The sequence below is a fragment of the Engraulis encrasicolus genome, chromosome 22, assembly GCF_034702125.1.
Source record: "Engraulis encrasicolus isolate BLACKSEA-1 chromosome 22, IST_EnEncr_1.0, whole genome shotgun sequence".
Lineage (NCBI taxonomy): Eukaryota > Metazoa > Chordata > Actinopteri > Clupeiformes > Engraulidae > Engraulis > Engraulis encrasicolus.
In genome coordinates this window covers 22,863,502-22,879,127 of record NC_085878.1, presented here as the reverse complement: position 1 = coordinate 22,879,127, position 15,626 = coordinate 22,863,502, and the positions used below count along the sequence as shown (strand labels likewise).

General features: G+C 44.8%; 2 protein-coding genes across 2 annotated transcripts in view; one reads left to right on the top strand and one right to left on the bottom strand.

The window, feature by feature from the left end:
* The first annotated feature begins 1,404 nt into the window (after positions 1–1,404).
* Positions 1,405–11,282, top strand: lmnl3 (lamin L3). Its single transcript, XM_063188004.1, has 12 exons — positions 1,405–1,485; positions 1,773–2,161; positions 2,733–2,889; positions 3,254–3,379; positions 3,659–3,829; positions 4,671–4,796; positions 5,162–5,382; positions 6,502–6,715; positions 7,632–7,739; positions 8,390–8,506; positions 9,401–9,517; positions 10,956–11,282. Exons 2-12 carry the CDS (start codon positions 1,788–1,790, stop codon positions 10,995–10,997), a joined length of 1,773 nt encoding a protein of 590 aa, XP_063044074.1. The 5' UTR covers positions 1,405–1,485; positions 1,773–1,787; the 3' UTR covers positions 10,998–11,282.
* A 116-nt stretch (positions 11,283–11,398) lies between these two features.
* Positions 11,399–15,626, bottom strand: part of zgc:158785 (uncharacterized protein LOC791214 homolog) — a 6,028-nt gene continuing 1,800 nt past the window's right edge. Inside the window, exons 3-4 of the mRNA XM_063188243.1 lie at positions 13,130–13,336; positions 11,399–11,931 (exon numbers count right to left, since the gene is read on the bottom strand). Coding sequence (XP_063044313.1) covers positions 11,773–11,931; positions 13,130–13,336 — 366 coding nt within the window. The 3' untranslated portion in view covers positions 11,399–11,772. The remainder of the gene's footprint in view (positions 11,932–13,129; positions 13,337–15,626) is intronic.

Genomic DNA, 15,626 nt, shown 5'->3' with positions numbered 1-15,626 from the left:
GGGGGGGGGGGGTCTATTCTTGCAACTGGATCCTTATTGGGATTGGGATCCATCAGTTCTTGGAATTGCCCCCTGTCATTACATTGTGTAGAGGGCCCTTTATCCTGAGCTTAGCCAAAGCTGCATGCATCCTCTGGCACCCTGCACACAAAATGTTCAGTCTCCTGCCTTCTGGAAAGAGGTACAGGTGCCTCCGCTCCCATACTACCCGGCTAGCAAGAAGCTGCATACACCAAGCAATCAGGATGCTGAACAGGATGCTGATGCTGAGATCCCCCCCCCCCACACACACACACACACACACACACACACTGTATCGTGACTGCACATTCCACTTGCACTAACTCAAAACACACACACACACACACACACACACACACACACACACACACACACACACACACACACACACACACACACACACACACACACACACACACACACACACACACAAATTGCTTACTTTATTATTTATTATTATACACACACACACACACTGTATCGTGACTGCACATTCCACTTGCACTAACTCAAAACACACACACACACACACACACACACACACACACACACACACACACACACACACACACACACACACACACACACACACACACACACAAACTGCTTACTTTATTATTTATTATTATTTCACATTGCTACTATCACTATGCCAGAACTGTCACAATAGGACACAATTGAAAATGCACAACAATACCTCTTTTTAATATAGTCCAATGTTCTATGCACTTTATCTCTGTATGTAGGCCTATGTTACTGTATAGCCTAGGTACTCTAGGTGTAATGTATGTGTAGGCCTACTACTGCCTATGACTAACTGTCTATGTCCATACCTTAAATCTATGTTTATGTCTGCATGGGAAAGTAAGAAACGAAATTTCATTTTTTTTGTATGACCAGCGCATGTAAAGAAATTGACAATGAAGCCGACTTCACTTCACATGACTTGAAGTAGAAGTCAAGACCAATTGTTAGGCCTATGAAACAGCGAGCTCTATCGGCCATTTGCTATAAATACAACCTGAAAGTTAATTCCCATGATTAAATTCGCATCGTTAGTGTTGGCCAAAATCGTGACGGTGCTATCTATAGGTTAAAAAAGACTGGCATGTTATTTTGGAAAGAATTTCAAATGACAAAATGCCCTAAAACACCTTTGGTAGGCTATAATAATTACTCGTGACCTTAAAATGAAAAGCTATCCCACCACTTTGATAAAACAAATGAGTTTAATGTTATGAAGGCCTAACTAGAAGTAATATGGCTAGTAGGTAAATCAGAATCTGGGAAAACTAGGCTAATATTTTGACCAACTATCCTGTTCCCTTTAAATGCGCTGTGACTGCCCAACGTGGTTCTGGTCTTGTGATATGACATCACTTGCCTCCGACAAGTAGCAGGCAGGCAGGCAGGCATCTACCAGGCAGACGCGACTCAACACGCTTCTACCACGGAGTTATTAAGGTATGATTTACGATTCACACCACTAGGTTCATGTCCTAATGTGCACAATTAACACACGCTGGATTTTTTTTCACAGGTCTGTATGTTTTGACAATTTTATCTTACTATTTAGGCAGCTGTTTACATTGGATAAACTCTTGAGACCCAAGTTATTTCATCCTGTGATTGTTGGCGTTGGGCTCTCCGGCTACCATGTTGACCCTTACTCACTGACATATTGACCGAAAATAACTGAGTTTTTACAGTGGTACGAATGATCATTTCAGCTGTTTTTCCCCAACCCCCAGGGTAACTTGCTAGCCATGGCATCAGCCACATCCACGCCGGTTACCTCCACCTCCTCAAGACGCACATCCACACCCATTACGTCTCCATCAGGGAGCAGTCCCTCACGCATCACTCGCCTGCAGGAGAAAGAGGACCTGCGCCACTTGAATGACCGACTGGCCGCTTACATAGAGCGTGTGCGGACACTAGAGAATGAGAAATCCTCCATGCAACTGCGACTGGAGGAGAAGTCGGAGTACAGCAGCCGGGAGCTGGGAAATGTTCGTCGGATTTATGAATCCGAGCTTGCAGATGCGAGAAAAACCCTTGACAACACGGCCAACGAGCGGGCCCGGTTACAGATACAGTATAGCCAACTTGCTGAAGAAAACCGGAAGCTGCAAGCAAGGTCTGCAACAAAATACAGATCCATAACCACAACACTGTGTAAAGAAAAATAAATTGACACCATCAGTTTTCTGTGACATGCAGAAGAACCCACCTCCACTGTCCTATGAGTCCACCACATTGTGATGCTTCCTTTTCACTACTCCAGCATGTACATGCACATTAGATGAATTGAAGTTATCCAGAGCAATGGCTACTCTGTGAGAAGAGTGGCACTCAGCTGTCAGAAGCTGTAGTATATTCCTATAATACTACTTCAAAAAATCAGTATACCCACTTAAAATTGATTGCTCCATTATTTAGAATAGCACAAATATATACAGTATACCCACCTCAAAAAAATGCTCAAATATACAGTATACCCACCACAAAAAAGTAGACCACACCACTGTGAAGCAGATCAGCTCCACCTGGCTGCATTGGAGAAGTAAGAAGGTGGACCTTAGCCCAAGGGGCTGTGCGATTTAAACACTGATGTGTTGTCACATTGTTTTCTTATGCCTCTCTGTTTAGTCAATTCGTTAATGACTGCTCAACTCTCCTCCTCCTCCACTCATGTCTCTTTTAACCAGGTACAACAAAAAACACTCCGAGCTCGGCACAGCGACGGGTCACTGTAGAGACCTCGAGACGGCACTGCACTCCAGAGAGGCAGAGTGCGCCAACTTGGTCGCAGAAAACCAGAGGCAGAAAAATGACAACACTGAGCTGCGAGGTCAAGTGTCCAGTGTAAGGCCAATGGCAGGGTGCAAGGCAATCTTTGTCCTGCTGTCCTTTCCTGTGGCCTCTGTCCTTGTGACATTAGTCTGCACGTCATTGAAGTTTTTGTGCAATGTCTTGCTAAAACATATTTGCACCCATCATTCACTCATTTGCATTTGGAATGATGAATGGGAGAAAGCCGCTATGCGCCAGTTGGCAGTGGGGGACACTTTTGGTTTTATTCAAAGAAGTGGGGCAACACAGGCAAGAGGCCACAGTGAAGGATGGTAGCACAAAAGAGATCGACTTGTTGGATTAACACGGGATACTCTGAAAAAGAGCAGGAGCTACCAATGGTCTGTTGATCTGTGGTTGTTTGTTTATTTTGTAGCTTGAAGAGGCCCTCAAAGAAACTAAAGAGCAGCTCAATGCAGAGCTGCTCCAAAAGGTTGATGCCCAGAATAAGCTGCAGACCCTCCAAGAACAGCTGGACTTTCAAAAACACATAAATGAACAGGTACAAATATTTGTTTTGATGCTGTGCTCTTTCAATTTCTGGACAATAGCATAATTCTGTGTGTGCTGTGTTTCCCACAGACCTAGTAGCATTGTGTGGTGCTGCACCACGGAGTGGAGAATATTTGGAGAAGATGAAGGTGGTTATGTGCATCCATAAGAAATGTTTCTATGGACTGGTATTTGGCCATGGTCATGTAAAGTATGATGTTTGTAACTTATTTTGAAATTGTGGGCTCAAATGAAGATCTACTGTGTGTGCGTGTATGTGTTGGTGCAGGAGGTGATGGAGTTGCGGATGCATCACCAGAGCAGAATGGTGGAGGTGGACTCTGGCCGGCAGAAGGAGTTCGAGAGCAAGATGGCGGAGGCCATGCAGCAGCTGCGGCAGGATCATGAGACCCAGATCCAGCAGTACCGGGAGGAGCTGGAGCGCACCTTCGCTGCCAAGGTACTATAGTATAGTATAGCCAGGGAGACATGTACTCTACCAGCAAACCTTTTGAAGCAGAAATAAGCCCAGTTGTCGACCAACTCAACTTTCATCTTTTGGTTTGATTAAAGATTACCTGGTTGCATGAGAATTTTCATAGACATCTGTAAAGGTTGTCTTTTTCTTAACCCTGGGCATGGCAGTCAAAGGGGCTAAGTTGTAAAAGTTGTAATTTGGAAAAAGGCACTCTACCTCCTTTTGTGTACTAGCGAACCAGCTACTGAACAGTCGATGAACACACTAGTTCAGTTGTCACCTGGCATTTCAGCTCTGGCTTCCCACGGTTGTGCGTACAGTATAGTTGCAATTGGTCCACTAACTGTCTTTTTAGCCGCATCAAGCGCAATAGAATGTATGGTGAAACAATGTCTTTGCTCTAAATGGATATTAGTTGTACATGTAGGTACAGTATGTGAGGGATAGATGAAAAGATTACTTATTGATGGACTGGGATTTTTTATGTGTTAACTTCTTTTTTAATTCTGTATCCTGTCTGATGAGAGATTTCTATGTATCTGTATGTATTGTGACAGTCAGGACATTATCAGGCAGTGTTGTTAGATGACAGTCTATCGGCAACAGAGGAGCAGGAAGTGAAGGTGAACAGCAGTGAAAGCCAAGTGGTCAGGCCAAGTGAAAGCCAAGTGGTCAGGTTTGATGCAAAGGTATTAACAATGAAATACGCAGTAGAGGCCAAACGTTTTTTTACATACCCCTTGTATTGGTTTGCATTATAGTCCACCACGGTCTATACTTTACTATACCATGAACAAAACTTTTATTTTTGGTCTCAATACAGCTGGAGAACGCTCAGCAGGCCGCCGTGCAAAACAGTGACGTGGCCTCATCCATTCGCAAGGAGCTGACGGTCACCCTCACCAGGCTGGAGGCCCAGTCGTCCGACCTTAGCCTTCTGCAGAGACAGGTACTGTAGGCTGCTACTCTACCATCACATATCATCATCATCCTATAGACAACATCCCTATCACGTCAACACATACTGTGTTGGTCACATATCTCTCTCACAAACCTAGTTAAGCTGGGGAATCTGGCCCAGCAGTTTATTCCTGTGAATGGATTCTGTGTGTGTGTGCATTGAGCACATGGAGCCGGTTGCCGCAGCTTGAATGGGTTGCATTGTGGCATCTGCTCAGCCCTCACTCCTCTAGCAGACACTACTGCATGTGTGGGTGTGTGTTTGCTTTGTGTGTTTATGCGTGTTTCTTATGTTACTGTTTGTGTTTGTGTGCCATCCTGAATATATTCCATGGCGCCCTGCTGTGAGTGCAGAACACGGCCCTGGAGGCTCGGGTGCGGGAGCTGGAGCAGGCCCTGGACCGTGAGCGCGACACGTGGCGGCAGAGGCTGAGCCGCAAGGACCAGGAGATGGGCAGCATGCGGGAACAGATGCAGGCCCAGCTGGAGGAGTACCAGAACCTGCTGGACCTCAAGCTCTCTCTGGACATGGAGATCAACACCTACAGGAAGATGCTGGAGGGAGAGGAACAGAGGTCTGTCTGCCCTTGCCTTTCTCTACCTTGTCCTTGTTTTCATGTTAGATAAACTCTGTCCCAGTGGGGAGATTAGAGTTGCAGCACAATCACAGGGATACAGACAGACAAGGACTGATATCAGACAGCAACAGAACACATTGGTCAACATTATTACCTGCACTAGCACATTAAATCATAAGATTTGACCATGACAGCTGAATCGCTGGGTTACTTATGTTACTTACTTACCAGGTGTCAGTTTTGTTGATGGAATAGAAGTTGTTTAAAGTGTACTCTCTAAAGTGTACTATTTGTGAAAACATGTTAAAAGTCATCAAAGATCTGGAACTCCTATGCACAGCCAGGTTCCAGGTGCTGGTGAAGTGCAGTTATCAGTAATCCATAGTAAGAAAAGAAGGATCACCGCACACTGGTGGACTTAGTTTTTGCTGTTTTTATTTAGGTGAACAACGCGTTTCGCATTGCGCTTCGTCAGGTTCACATGTTAAAAGTATTTGATCTTTTGGAAATCAACACCATAAAGATGCTAAAAGAGGAGCTTGACCAACAGTGAAGCAGCAGTAGCAGTGATGCGCCAATAGGGGGCATTGTTGCATATGATGTGGTACTAGACTGCGGCCAATTGTGGAAGTAGATAACAGGTGGAATTGCACTTTAACTGTATGTTTAAATCTCTTTCAGTTTGACCCCATATCGTGTGCTTATATTGAGTGTGTCAGAGAAATTTTGCCTTAATTATTGTGCCAAGAAAGTGTTAGTATTGATTGGCCAAACTTGGCCTTTAACCCATTGATGCCTAAAGCACCTGCAAAAAACGCCTCAAATATCTCAGCATGAAATGAAATAAGTTGCATTGCATGTGCATTAGGATGTGTTCAGCTGTAACACATACCCACATTTTTATTTAAAAAGCTAAAATCTGATGAGCTTGAATGCAGCGTATGTCGCTCCAGGCACCAAAGGTCAAATAACATATATGAGTCATCAGGCTAAAATGGTTAATAGGTATTTTTAAGGTTGTGTTGTGGTTTTCAAACCAGACATCAACATTACCCAACTGCTTAGCTTTACCAACGGTTTAATGAAGTGTGTGTGTGTGTGTGTGTGTGTGTGTAGGCTGAGATTGTCACCCAGTCCCTCAGCCCATGCACCAATGCCCCGCAGACATGCCCACGCCGTGCGTCGGGGAAAGGGTGCCAAGCGGAAGCGAGACAGTGGGCAGACTCCCACTTACAAGGTGTCACAGCAAGCATCCGCACGTGGGCCTGTGTCTATTGAGGAGGTGGATAAAGAGAGCCAGTACATCAAGCTCCGGAACAACACGGACGTGGTGAGGGACTTCACATTGCCTGTCCCATGACATCTGGGCTGCATTCCAATATGTGGACTTGCATCCTTCACTTGTGCTTGTGGCCTCATACCAGGAAGTGATATGTCGTGATGACATCACTGACAACAGCATTATATTTCAATATCTCACAAAAGCTCAATTGTAAAGTCATTTTCTCATGTGCAAACTAGAGGGTGAATGAAGAAAAGTCCCCCAAAAATTGTTGTGGCTAGGCTGACAGCGGGGAAACTTAATTGTTTTCTCCACGGAGGCGGGGCATCGGCAAAACATGAGGCCACAAGCACAAGTGGAGGACGCAAGGTCGCATATTGGAATGCACCCCTGGTTACAGGGCAGAAGGATGTAAGAACTGAGGCCAGAAACTGGGTGCACACATGCAATGGTGTCTTTTTAGATACTGTCATAGAGTTACTAGTCGTAATAACTTTGAAACATTACAGTAACTTTTACTCTTAAAGAAATTGGGTTCCTTATGGTTTTCTGGCTTGAGGGTGTTGCCCCTGTGACTTCCGTGTAAATGTCTCTTTAATTACTAAAGCTAGTAATGACGCATTCCACAGTGGTGGGAGTTGTATATAGACAAGATAGCTATAGACAGTTGAATTTGACAGATTAATGTTGTAAAACGTCTTGTGAACTTTTCTGGCATGCAGTAGGTGATATGCAGTGAAATTAAATCTGCATGGTGTAGTTTACACCTCTTTGTTTATATAGCTTACTTTGACAGGTGGGCAGGTATTTTGGCCCTCAATGTTTGTAGTTCCTTTAACCTGCTGGCTGGAACGCTTTGAGGGTGGGAGGTAGATTACTCCTATTGGCATATTTGGAAATTCCTCCCACTCAAGAACACACTGAATTTCTTTATCCCAGCGCTGTGTTTGTCACTGTGGTGCAGGACCAGGCTTTGGGCGGATGGACCATCATAAAGACTGAAGCTAATGGGCCCGACATCACCTTCCAGATCCCCTCCTCCTACGTGCTGATGGGGGGACACACCCTGACGGTAAGTTCACAGTCACATTAGCTTCAAATCCATAAGTGTTAAAGGCCAAGTCAGTAGCACTTTTAGAACATTGTCTGCAATACAATAGACTGATTCTGACTGATATTTTGAGTTTGCTGCTGTCTCTGATATTTGACTAATGTGGCTTTGTCGCAGACAAGTGGGGTAAAAGTGCTAAATTCTGTACTTGTGCTTTTCAAACCTCATTAGAGAACAACACTTGGTGTTACAATTGTTATGCTCTTTTCGAAGGTGACAAGAGGCAAACTGTTCCTTGGTCCTTATATTTACTGTAACTGTAACTGATGTACTGTAGGTAGTGGCACAGAGCAATTTTCTGCAAGGGCAATAGACGATCGATCCATGCTCCAGCTGTATGTGCTGGTGGCTCTTTTTTATTTACATTACCTTACACTTAGCTGATGCTTCTTATCCAAAGTGACTTACAGTTATTTAGGTACAGGGTATTGGTAGCAGGCCCTGGAGCAATGTGGGGTTAGGTGCCTTGCTCAAGGGCACTTCAGCCATGGATGGAGGTGTTAGTGAGGGCAGGAGTTGAACCTGCAACCCTCTGATCTCAAGACCTGCGCTCTAACCATTGAGCCATGGCTGCCCCTAAGATATAAGGTGTGTAACTGTACTGTGTTCAGGTGTGGGCAGAAGGTGTGGTGGAACAGGTGCCTCCAGGTGACCTGGTCCTGATGGAGCACAGGAGCTGGGGAGCCATTGATGACGTCAAGGTGCTCTTGCTCACCCCCCAGAACGAGGTGCGTGAACGCACGCGCACACACACACGCACACACACACACACACACACACACACACACACACACACACACACACACACAGAGTTTTGCACACCCTCAGCAGCACCAGAGAAATCCTGACTTCCACATAGAATCGGTGGCTTTGGTAGGCCTCCACCGTGAGCAGTTAAGTTGAGCAGTTAATCATCTGTTATCGTTTTTCTTTTTCTCTACACTGTGTAAACAGGAACCTGCTGAAAACCAGCCTATCTGAGTCAGGCCAATTTAAATTGTAACTGCCTTGTACTTTTACAGTCACACACACCGACGCACACCGCACCTTCTACCTGCACTAAACACACACACACACACACACACACATACACACACACACACACACACACACACACACACACACACACACACACACACACACACACACACACACACACTGCTGCTGGTGTACTTGATAGACCTATTTTAATATTTATTTTTCTTCAAAATGCTACTATTACTATGTCAGAACGCTATAAAGGACTTTCAGGAAAAGCACAACAATTACCTCCTCTTAATGTATGTTCTCTACAAGTCTTCTGTTGTCCAGTCTTGCACTTTAAATGTCTGTATGAGCACTGTCTATGTCCATACTGTCTTATGTCCATGTATGAGTACTGTCTATGTCTATACTGTCTATGTCCTTACCTAGATTAGTCTATGTCTGCATGGGAAAGCAAGAAATGTAATTTCAAATTCTTTGTATGACCAGTGCATGTAAAGAAATTGACAATAAAACCAACTTGACTTGACTTGACTTATATAGTCCTGCATAATAAATGATTCCTTGATTGATTTCATTATACTCTGTATATTGACAATGAAGACATTGTATTGTATTGTATTCTCTTTCTCCTGTAGGAGGCAGCAGAGCGTAGTCTGGTGCGTGTGCTGCAGCAGCGCGGTGAGGGGGGTGATTCAGAGGAAGAGTTTGATGAGGAGGCCATTGCATACGCTGACGCTCACTTCAGGAGACAGGTGAGGCACACAACCACTACTTTCCAGGTGATACAGTATGTCTGAGAACTGCGAAGATTCCCACTCCATGTAATCAAAAAGGTATAGCTGTAAGCAACTGGACTTGAAGGTGTTCTACTCATCCTCACTCATATCGCCATGTCACCAAAACTCATGTCACCAGTTTCTGTCAGATTGGAATAATTGTGCAAGGCAGCATGGAATTTTCCAGATTAGTTAGGCCAGATTCACACAAGAGCGTGGCGGAACGGCAGCGAGACGACTGAGGTCTTTCTGTTTAGTTTCGGCCGGTGTGTTCTACTCTGCCTTTCACACTGACGGCGTCAGCGTGCACGGCCAGTCCTGTTCAAAATCCCCCCCACAGCCAAAGCTTGTTCGTTACTTTGCCATTCGTTTCAATGGGACACCGCCAGTCGCTGCTGTCAAATCCGCTCGAGTTCTATTTTCCAAATGCAGCGCGGAGCGGAGCAGTCTCCTGCGCTGCTACTGCCCGACTGTCGCATGTTGGTGTGGAAGAACAGATCTGTTTCCATGTATTTTCGTCACCGCCTGTAAAAATCGCTTCCGTCCTGCCCCGCCTCCGCACTCTGGTGTGAATTAGGCCTTACTCCTTGGATGAGGAGTGAAAAGTCTTGAAGCTCAAAGTCCAGTTGTTTACAGCTGATCCATAAGCGTTAAAGGCTAAATCTTTGGATACATTCCAGGTGGAGTAGGAACACTGAGCTACATCACCAAGTCAACACATTTGTTTGTTTTGGTTTTGTTTTTTTCCCTCCCATCTCCCCAATGCAGCCATTCATACACATCAAATCAGACTGTTCTGTGTTTTTAATGTTGTCATGTATGTACCTTGCTTCCATGAAGCCCAAAAGGAAGAAAAAGGAGAAATGTTGTCTGGTGTTGTAAATCTGCTGACCTTTGAGGGTAGGTGATGCCACTGGTTTACTGATTTTAAGCAGCAGCCTGTCCACCTCATGCCTGCCTTGCTCTGCTTACAAAGCTACTCTGCAGGACACGTTCTCTTGCAAATGAGGGGGGAGGCTGGGATGCAAACATGACATTTTGTGGGATGCCTATAAGTGGCAGTGTCTTCACTGACAGAAAAAAAGATATATGCGCTCAGAATGGCTTTGCATGAGCTGGCTTTCTAACAGAGTGTTGTGTCTTCTTTGGTATCGCTTGTGAGCGCAATTTCTATCCCTACAGCTAATACTGGTGTGAATGTGTTTGTCATATTTGTGCTTCTAATGACTAATATGCTTCCATGTTCATGAGTAACCGGGTCTACAGCCAATTTAAGCAACTCCGCTGCTAGCGTTTGCACGCGTGTGTGGGATGTATATTTTTCCTGTTCACATTTGCCAGTGTCATTCAGACACACTTTTTTAGCTTGTGCGGCTTTGCTGACAGCAGACTTCCTTATTGGTGTGCTTTGCAGGGAATGGCAGGTCGCAACGAGGCCAGCTGTGGGATCATGTGATGCCTGTGAACTGATGTGATTGGGAGCCCCATCATGGGACTGTCACTGCAGGAGCTGAACTATAAATATGTATATGGGCTGTGGATGTAACGCAGAAAGAGAAGACCTGTCCATTCTATTTGCTTTGTGGTTATGTTTCAGCACTTTGGTACTGTATGTTAATGTTGCCAATTTTTGTCTTTTGAGCGTGTGGGTACACACTGGCTTTTGTTCTTAACATCACTTTTATTGCACAAGTAAATTCAGCACATTTGTAATATTTCAATAAAGATGGTTATAAATGAATGTTCAAAGCTTTTTCTTTCTTTTTTATGGTCAGTTTCAAGTATTTCCCAACAAGAGTACTGACGAGCATTTCTCTTTTTTGTAATGAATTCCAGTGCATATGCTGAGTGCCAAGTCATTGTGATTTTTTTTTCTGTGGCTGGCTCGCCGGCTCCAGAGGCAAGAGTTCCTCTTCACTGGGAGCATAAAAAAATGTTTACACCAAAACACGCTGGTGTTGATTGTTGTCCTTGTCCGTGATTGTTGTCCTTCAAAACTGATTGTTATCCTCCAAAAGGGATCGTTATCCTCAGGTTTAGGTTCCACAGTGTACTCTTACTCCACTCACTCCATTCAGTGTTTTGGGAACAAAAAAATATTCTTTACAAAAATAAGATTTTTCAGAAAAATGCTGGTGTGTTCAAAACACTTTAATACAAAAGTAAGGTCCGATCCTTTTAAAGAAAAGAGGTCCATGGGCTAGTCGAGTCCTCCCTTAGCCCCCCTCGTTTTAGACCACAGTCTCCTTGCTGGAGTCTTTACTGAGGAAGAAGAAGGAGAGGGTCTGCTGTTTGGCCTCTGTCCGAGGAGGGAGGGGCATCTGCAAACGCACTCTCTGATTGGTCTCCTTCCACGTCCTGAAGAGGTGAATGTGGTAACGCATGGAAACCTGGGGAAATATAATGGGATCAAACATCTGAGTTTAAAACTCTTCTGATAGTCTAGGGGTGCATCCCAATATGTGTCCTTGCCTCCTCCACTTGTGCTTGTCTCCTCGTCCCGCCTCCTGGTCCCTCCTCCGTGGAGAAAACGATAAAGTTTCCCAGCTGTCAGCCTCGCCACAACAACTTTTGAGGGACTGTTTTTCATTCACCATCCCAATTGCAAATGAGAAAAAGACTTTACAATTGAGCTTTTGCAAGATATTGAAATATAATGCTGTTGTCAGTGATGTCATCATGATGAGAAGCAAGTGGAGGAGGCAAGTGGAGGAGGCAAGGTCACATATTGGGATGCACCCCTAGAAGTCACTAAATGGCCTAGGCCCTAAATATATTGTGGATATGATAGAGCAATATCATCCTAAAAGATGTCTTGGGTCTTTAGAGTCTCCTCTACTGAGTGTGCTTTGGGTAAAAGAGATTGGGTGAAATGGCATTTTGTCATTATGCTGCCAAATGCTGGAACCAGCTTTCTGTCCAAATTAAAACAGCCCTAACATTACCCCTCCTCTCTCTTCTCTTTAGCACGTTGACATGACAGTAATGTATGGTAATGTCTTGGAGTCGGTGGCAGGCGGTTGTTTTTTCATAGGAGGGTTCCTAGATTCTGAATCTCATATCAGTAGTAGATTAAGGATAGGACGATAAAAGTTGATCACAAAATATAAAAGGATTGGGAAGTGTTCTTCTGCATCCTGCATCCTGGACCAAGGCATCTAACCCCCCATTGCTCCTGGAAAAAGCTGCACTAGTGACTGAAATAACTTATAAAGTCTGGATAAGGGTGTCCGCTTAGAGTAAGGGGCAGTCATGGGCAAGTGGTTTGGCAGTTGGTGCTTGCTTGTAGCCCAAGCACTGCCAGTGCAATACCCAGTACCACCACCAGGTGTGAATAACCAGCACTCTCCCCTGTCCTCAATGACTATGGCACCCAGAACATGGCCCAAAGTTGGTTCAGGATAAGTTAAGTTTAAGTTAAGCGGTAAATCATCTAATAGAAGATTCTGGAGTCCTCATTTTCTTCAGAAAAGCTCTTGTATTAGATGATTTACCACTTAGCTTACCGGTAACCTTAACTTATCCTGAACCAGCTTTGTAGTATAGGCCCCATATCTATCAGGCAACCATAGTCATAGTGGTTCTTACCACCGTCCAGAAGAGGTAAATGGTGAAGAGGGCCAGCGTGAGGGCGATGAGGCCCATGGCCTCCATGCCGTTGCTGTAGTAGAGGTCCATGGCGCCCTGGACGCACAGCCAGCCCGACAGGCTCGCCAGCGGCGTGATGAACAGGAAGCAGATGGCGTCTCCGCACAGGGTCCGCCGCTGGTGCTGCATGGACGGGGTCGCGAACCACTAGCCACCAGGAACACATACACACACACACACACACACACACACACACACACACACACACACACACACACACACACACACACACACACAGCACAGGCATTAGCAGGGGTACAAAGGATGGCATGGCTGCCTTGTTTACATGCAGAGAAAGTCTGAGATTTTTTTGTGGTTTTTACAATCACATTTTTCAAACTGGCTAGAACCTCACAGAGTCCACTGCTGATACATGAGCAATGTCATGAACCACTAACCACCAGGAGAAACACATACACACACACACACACACACACACACACACACACACACACACACACACACACACACACACACACACACACACACACACTAGTAGGGGAGCATGGGATAACAGTTGGCTGTGGTTTACATGGTTTTGTTTGGTTGTCTAGGGTTTTTTTTTTTTTTTTTACACGTATGGCATGTTATGACCCTACAGGGTTCACCACTGGTGCTGCTGCATGAACGGGGTAAGCACAAGATGGGTTGAGCATTAGCTCGGGGGACATGGATAATTGCACAGGCAATTGCAGTTTGGGGGGGTAAACTCGGCATTGCGGATTTACATGCGATTGCATGATACATTCAAATGAATTTCATTTTTTACATGCATACTGTATAAAATCAAGTTGGCTTTTTAAAAGTGGTTATGCCTTCACAGGGTCCACAATTGGTGTTACAGGAAGATGGTAACCAGCTAAATCACACACAGGAGGACACAGGAGGACACAGCAGCACAGGCACCAGGGACGCATGGAAAGGCGGCTCTGTCTGTTACATGCTTGGCATTATTAACCCTATAGTGTTTTCTTTTGTTGTTTTTTAAAGTTCTGTCTTTGTCTGTTGTGGTTTGTGCTGTGTAGTGTATATGATAGGTTATTATGTTCTCTTTGCCCTGCCAAAGTAGGCTACTGCATTTGTCCACTGGGATCACAATACACTGATCTGACTTGACATGAGTAGGCCTATACATTAAATTATCCAAAGTGACCCTTTTAAAATGGATATGACCAAGCAAAGTGGATGGTAGGGCTCGGGTATCTGTATGATTGAATCTGTGGCATGAAAGCAATTGCTGACTCCTGCTATGATGCTGCAAAGGTAGTGATTTGTGTATGATTGCAGTGTGTATGTCTTCAGATGTAATGAAGCATAGCATTGACTTTTCAATACAGAGAGGCATTCCTCTTCTAAACCTACATGTAGGCCTACCATTTAAGTGATACAGAATACAGTCTCCTGTCAGTAACTACTAGGGTAGGCCTACTATATACAGTAGGGTACATTGTAAAGCTGTCATCTTTGCTGAACATTTGAACAGCAATGCAATTTCAACAAATCTCAGGAGATAGCTTGCAAATCACAAGTCTTGAATGACTCTTGTGAAAGTTGTGAGGTTAAAATCAGTACCCTCAAACTTGCCCTGGTGTGGCCCATGGGCCCTCATTCAGAAAAATAAGATCTTTGTTATCACACAACATGCCAGTCAGTCAGCCCATACACAGTACAGTGCAAACGTGATGAGTACCATTCATACAGTACGCCTAATGCCCCTGTCCTCTGCTCTGCCAAGTCAGGGAAACGTCAGCTAATCTCATTCCCATACTAAGTGGCTTTGCAGTTAAAAGCAGAAGCACGAGTAAGAGCAGGAGCAGGAGCAGGAGGATGAGGTTGGACGGACAGATGAGGCTCCAACGTGAAGCACAGCTTTTACGCCACTCACTGGTCACTGTACAGTCACCAGTAGCCACCACAGCACATGTGCATGTGAGATAGGAGGAGCTTGAGCAAGTGACAGGCAGCAAGGGGGCGTTGCATTGGTGGAGCAAGGTGAGGATTTAGTTAGCAGGGCCCCAAGTAAGCATGGGCTGCACAAACAGTCTGGAGTTCAACACTTTTACCTTTCCTAAAAATGTTTCATGAAGGCCTATGCAAAAGGGTCCTTGTTGTAAGTGGTAGACCTAACAATCTGACGCACACTGACTTTAATGAAAAAGGCTACAGAGTTTTTCGGGGCCATATAGAATTTGGTTCTGCAAACGCCCTTGGCAGGTGGCAAACAGGCCTCATTTAAAGTCCCATAATCACTTCAAAGAAAAAACAATGTGAAGAATCCTGACACTTAGATGCAAGCTGCATGATACTGGAACAAATAAAACTATGCAAGATCACCATAACTTGAGAGTATAGGCTATGTGTACCGTATGAGGCATAGTAGGACTTTGAACCTGATAGTAAGCAGCACACCATAGTGATGTAGATAATAAATATGTGA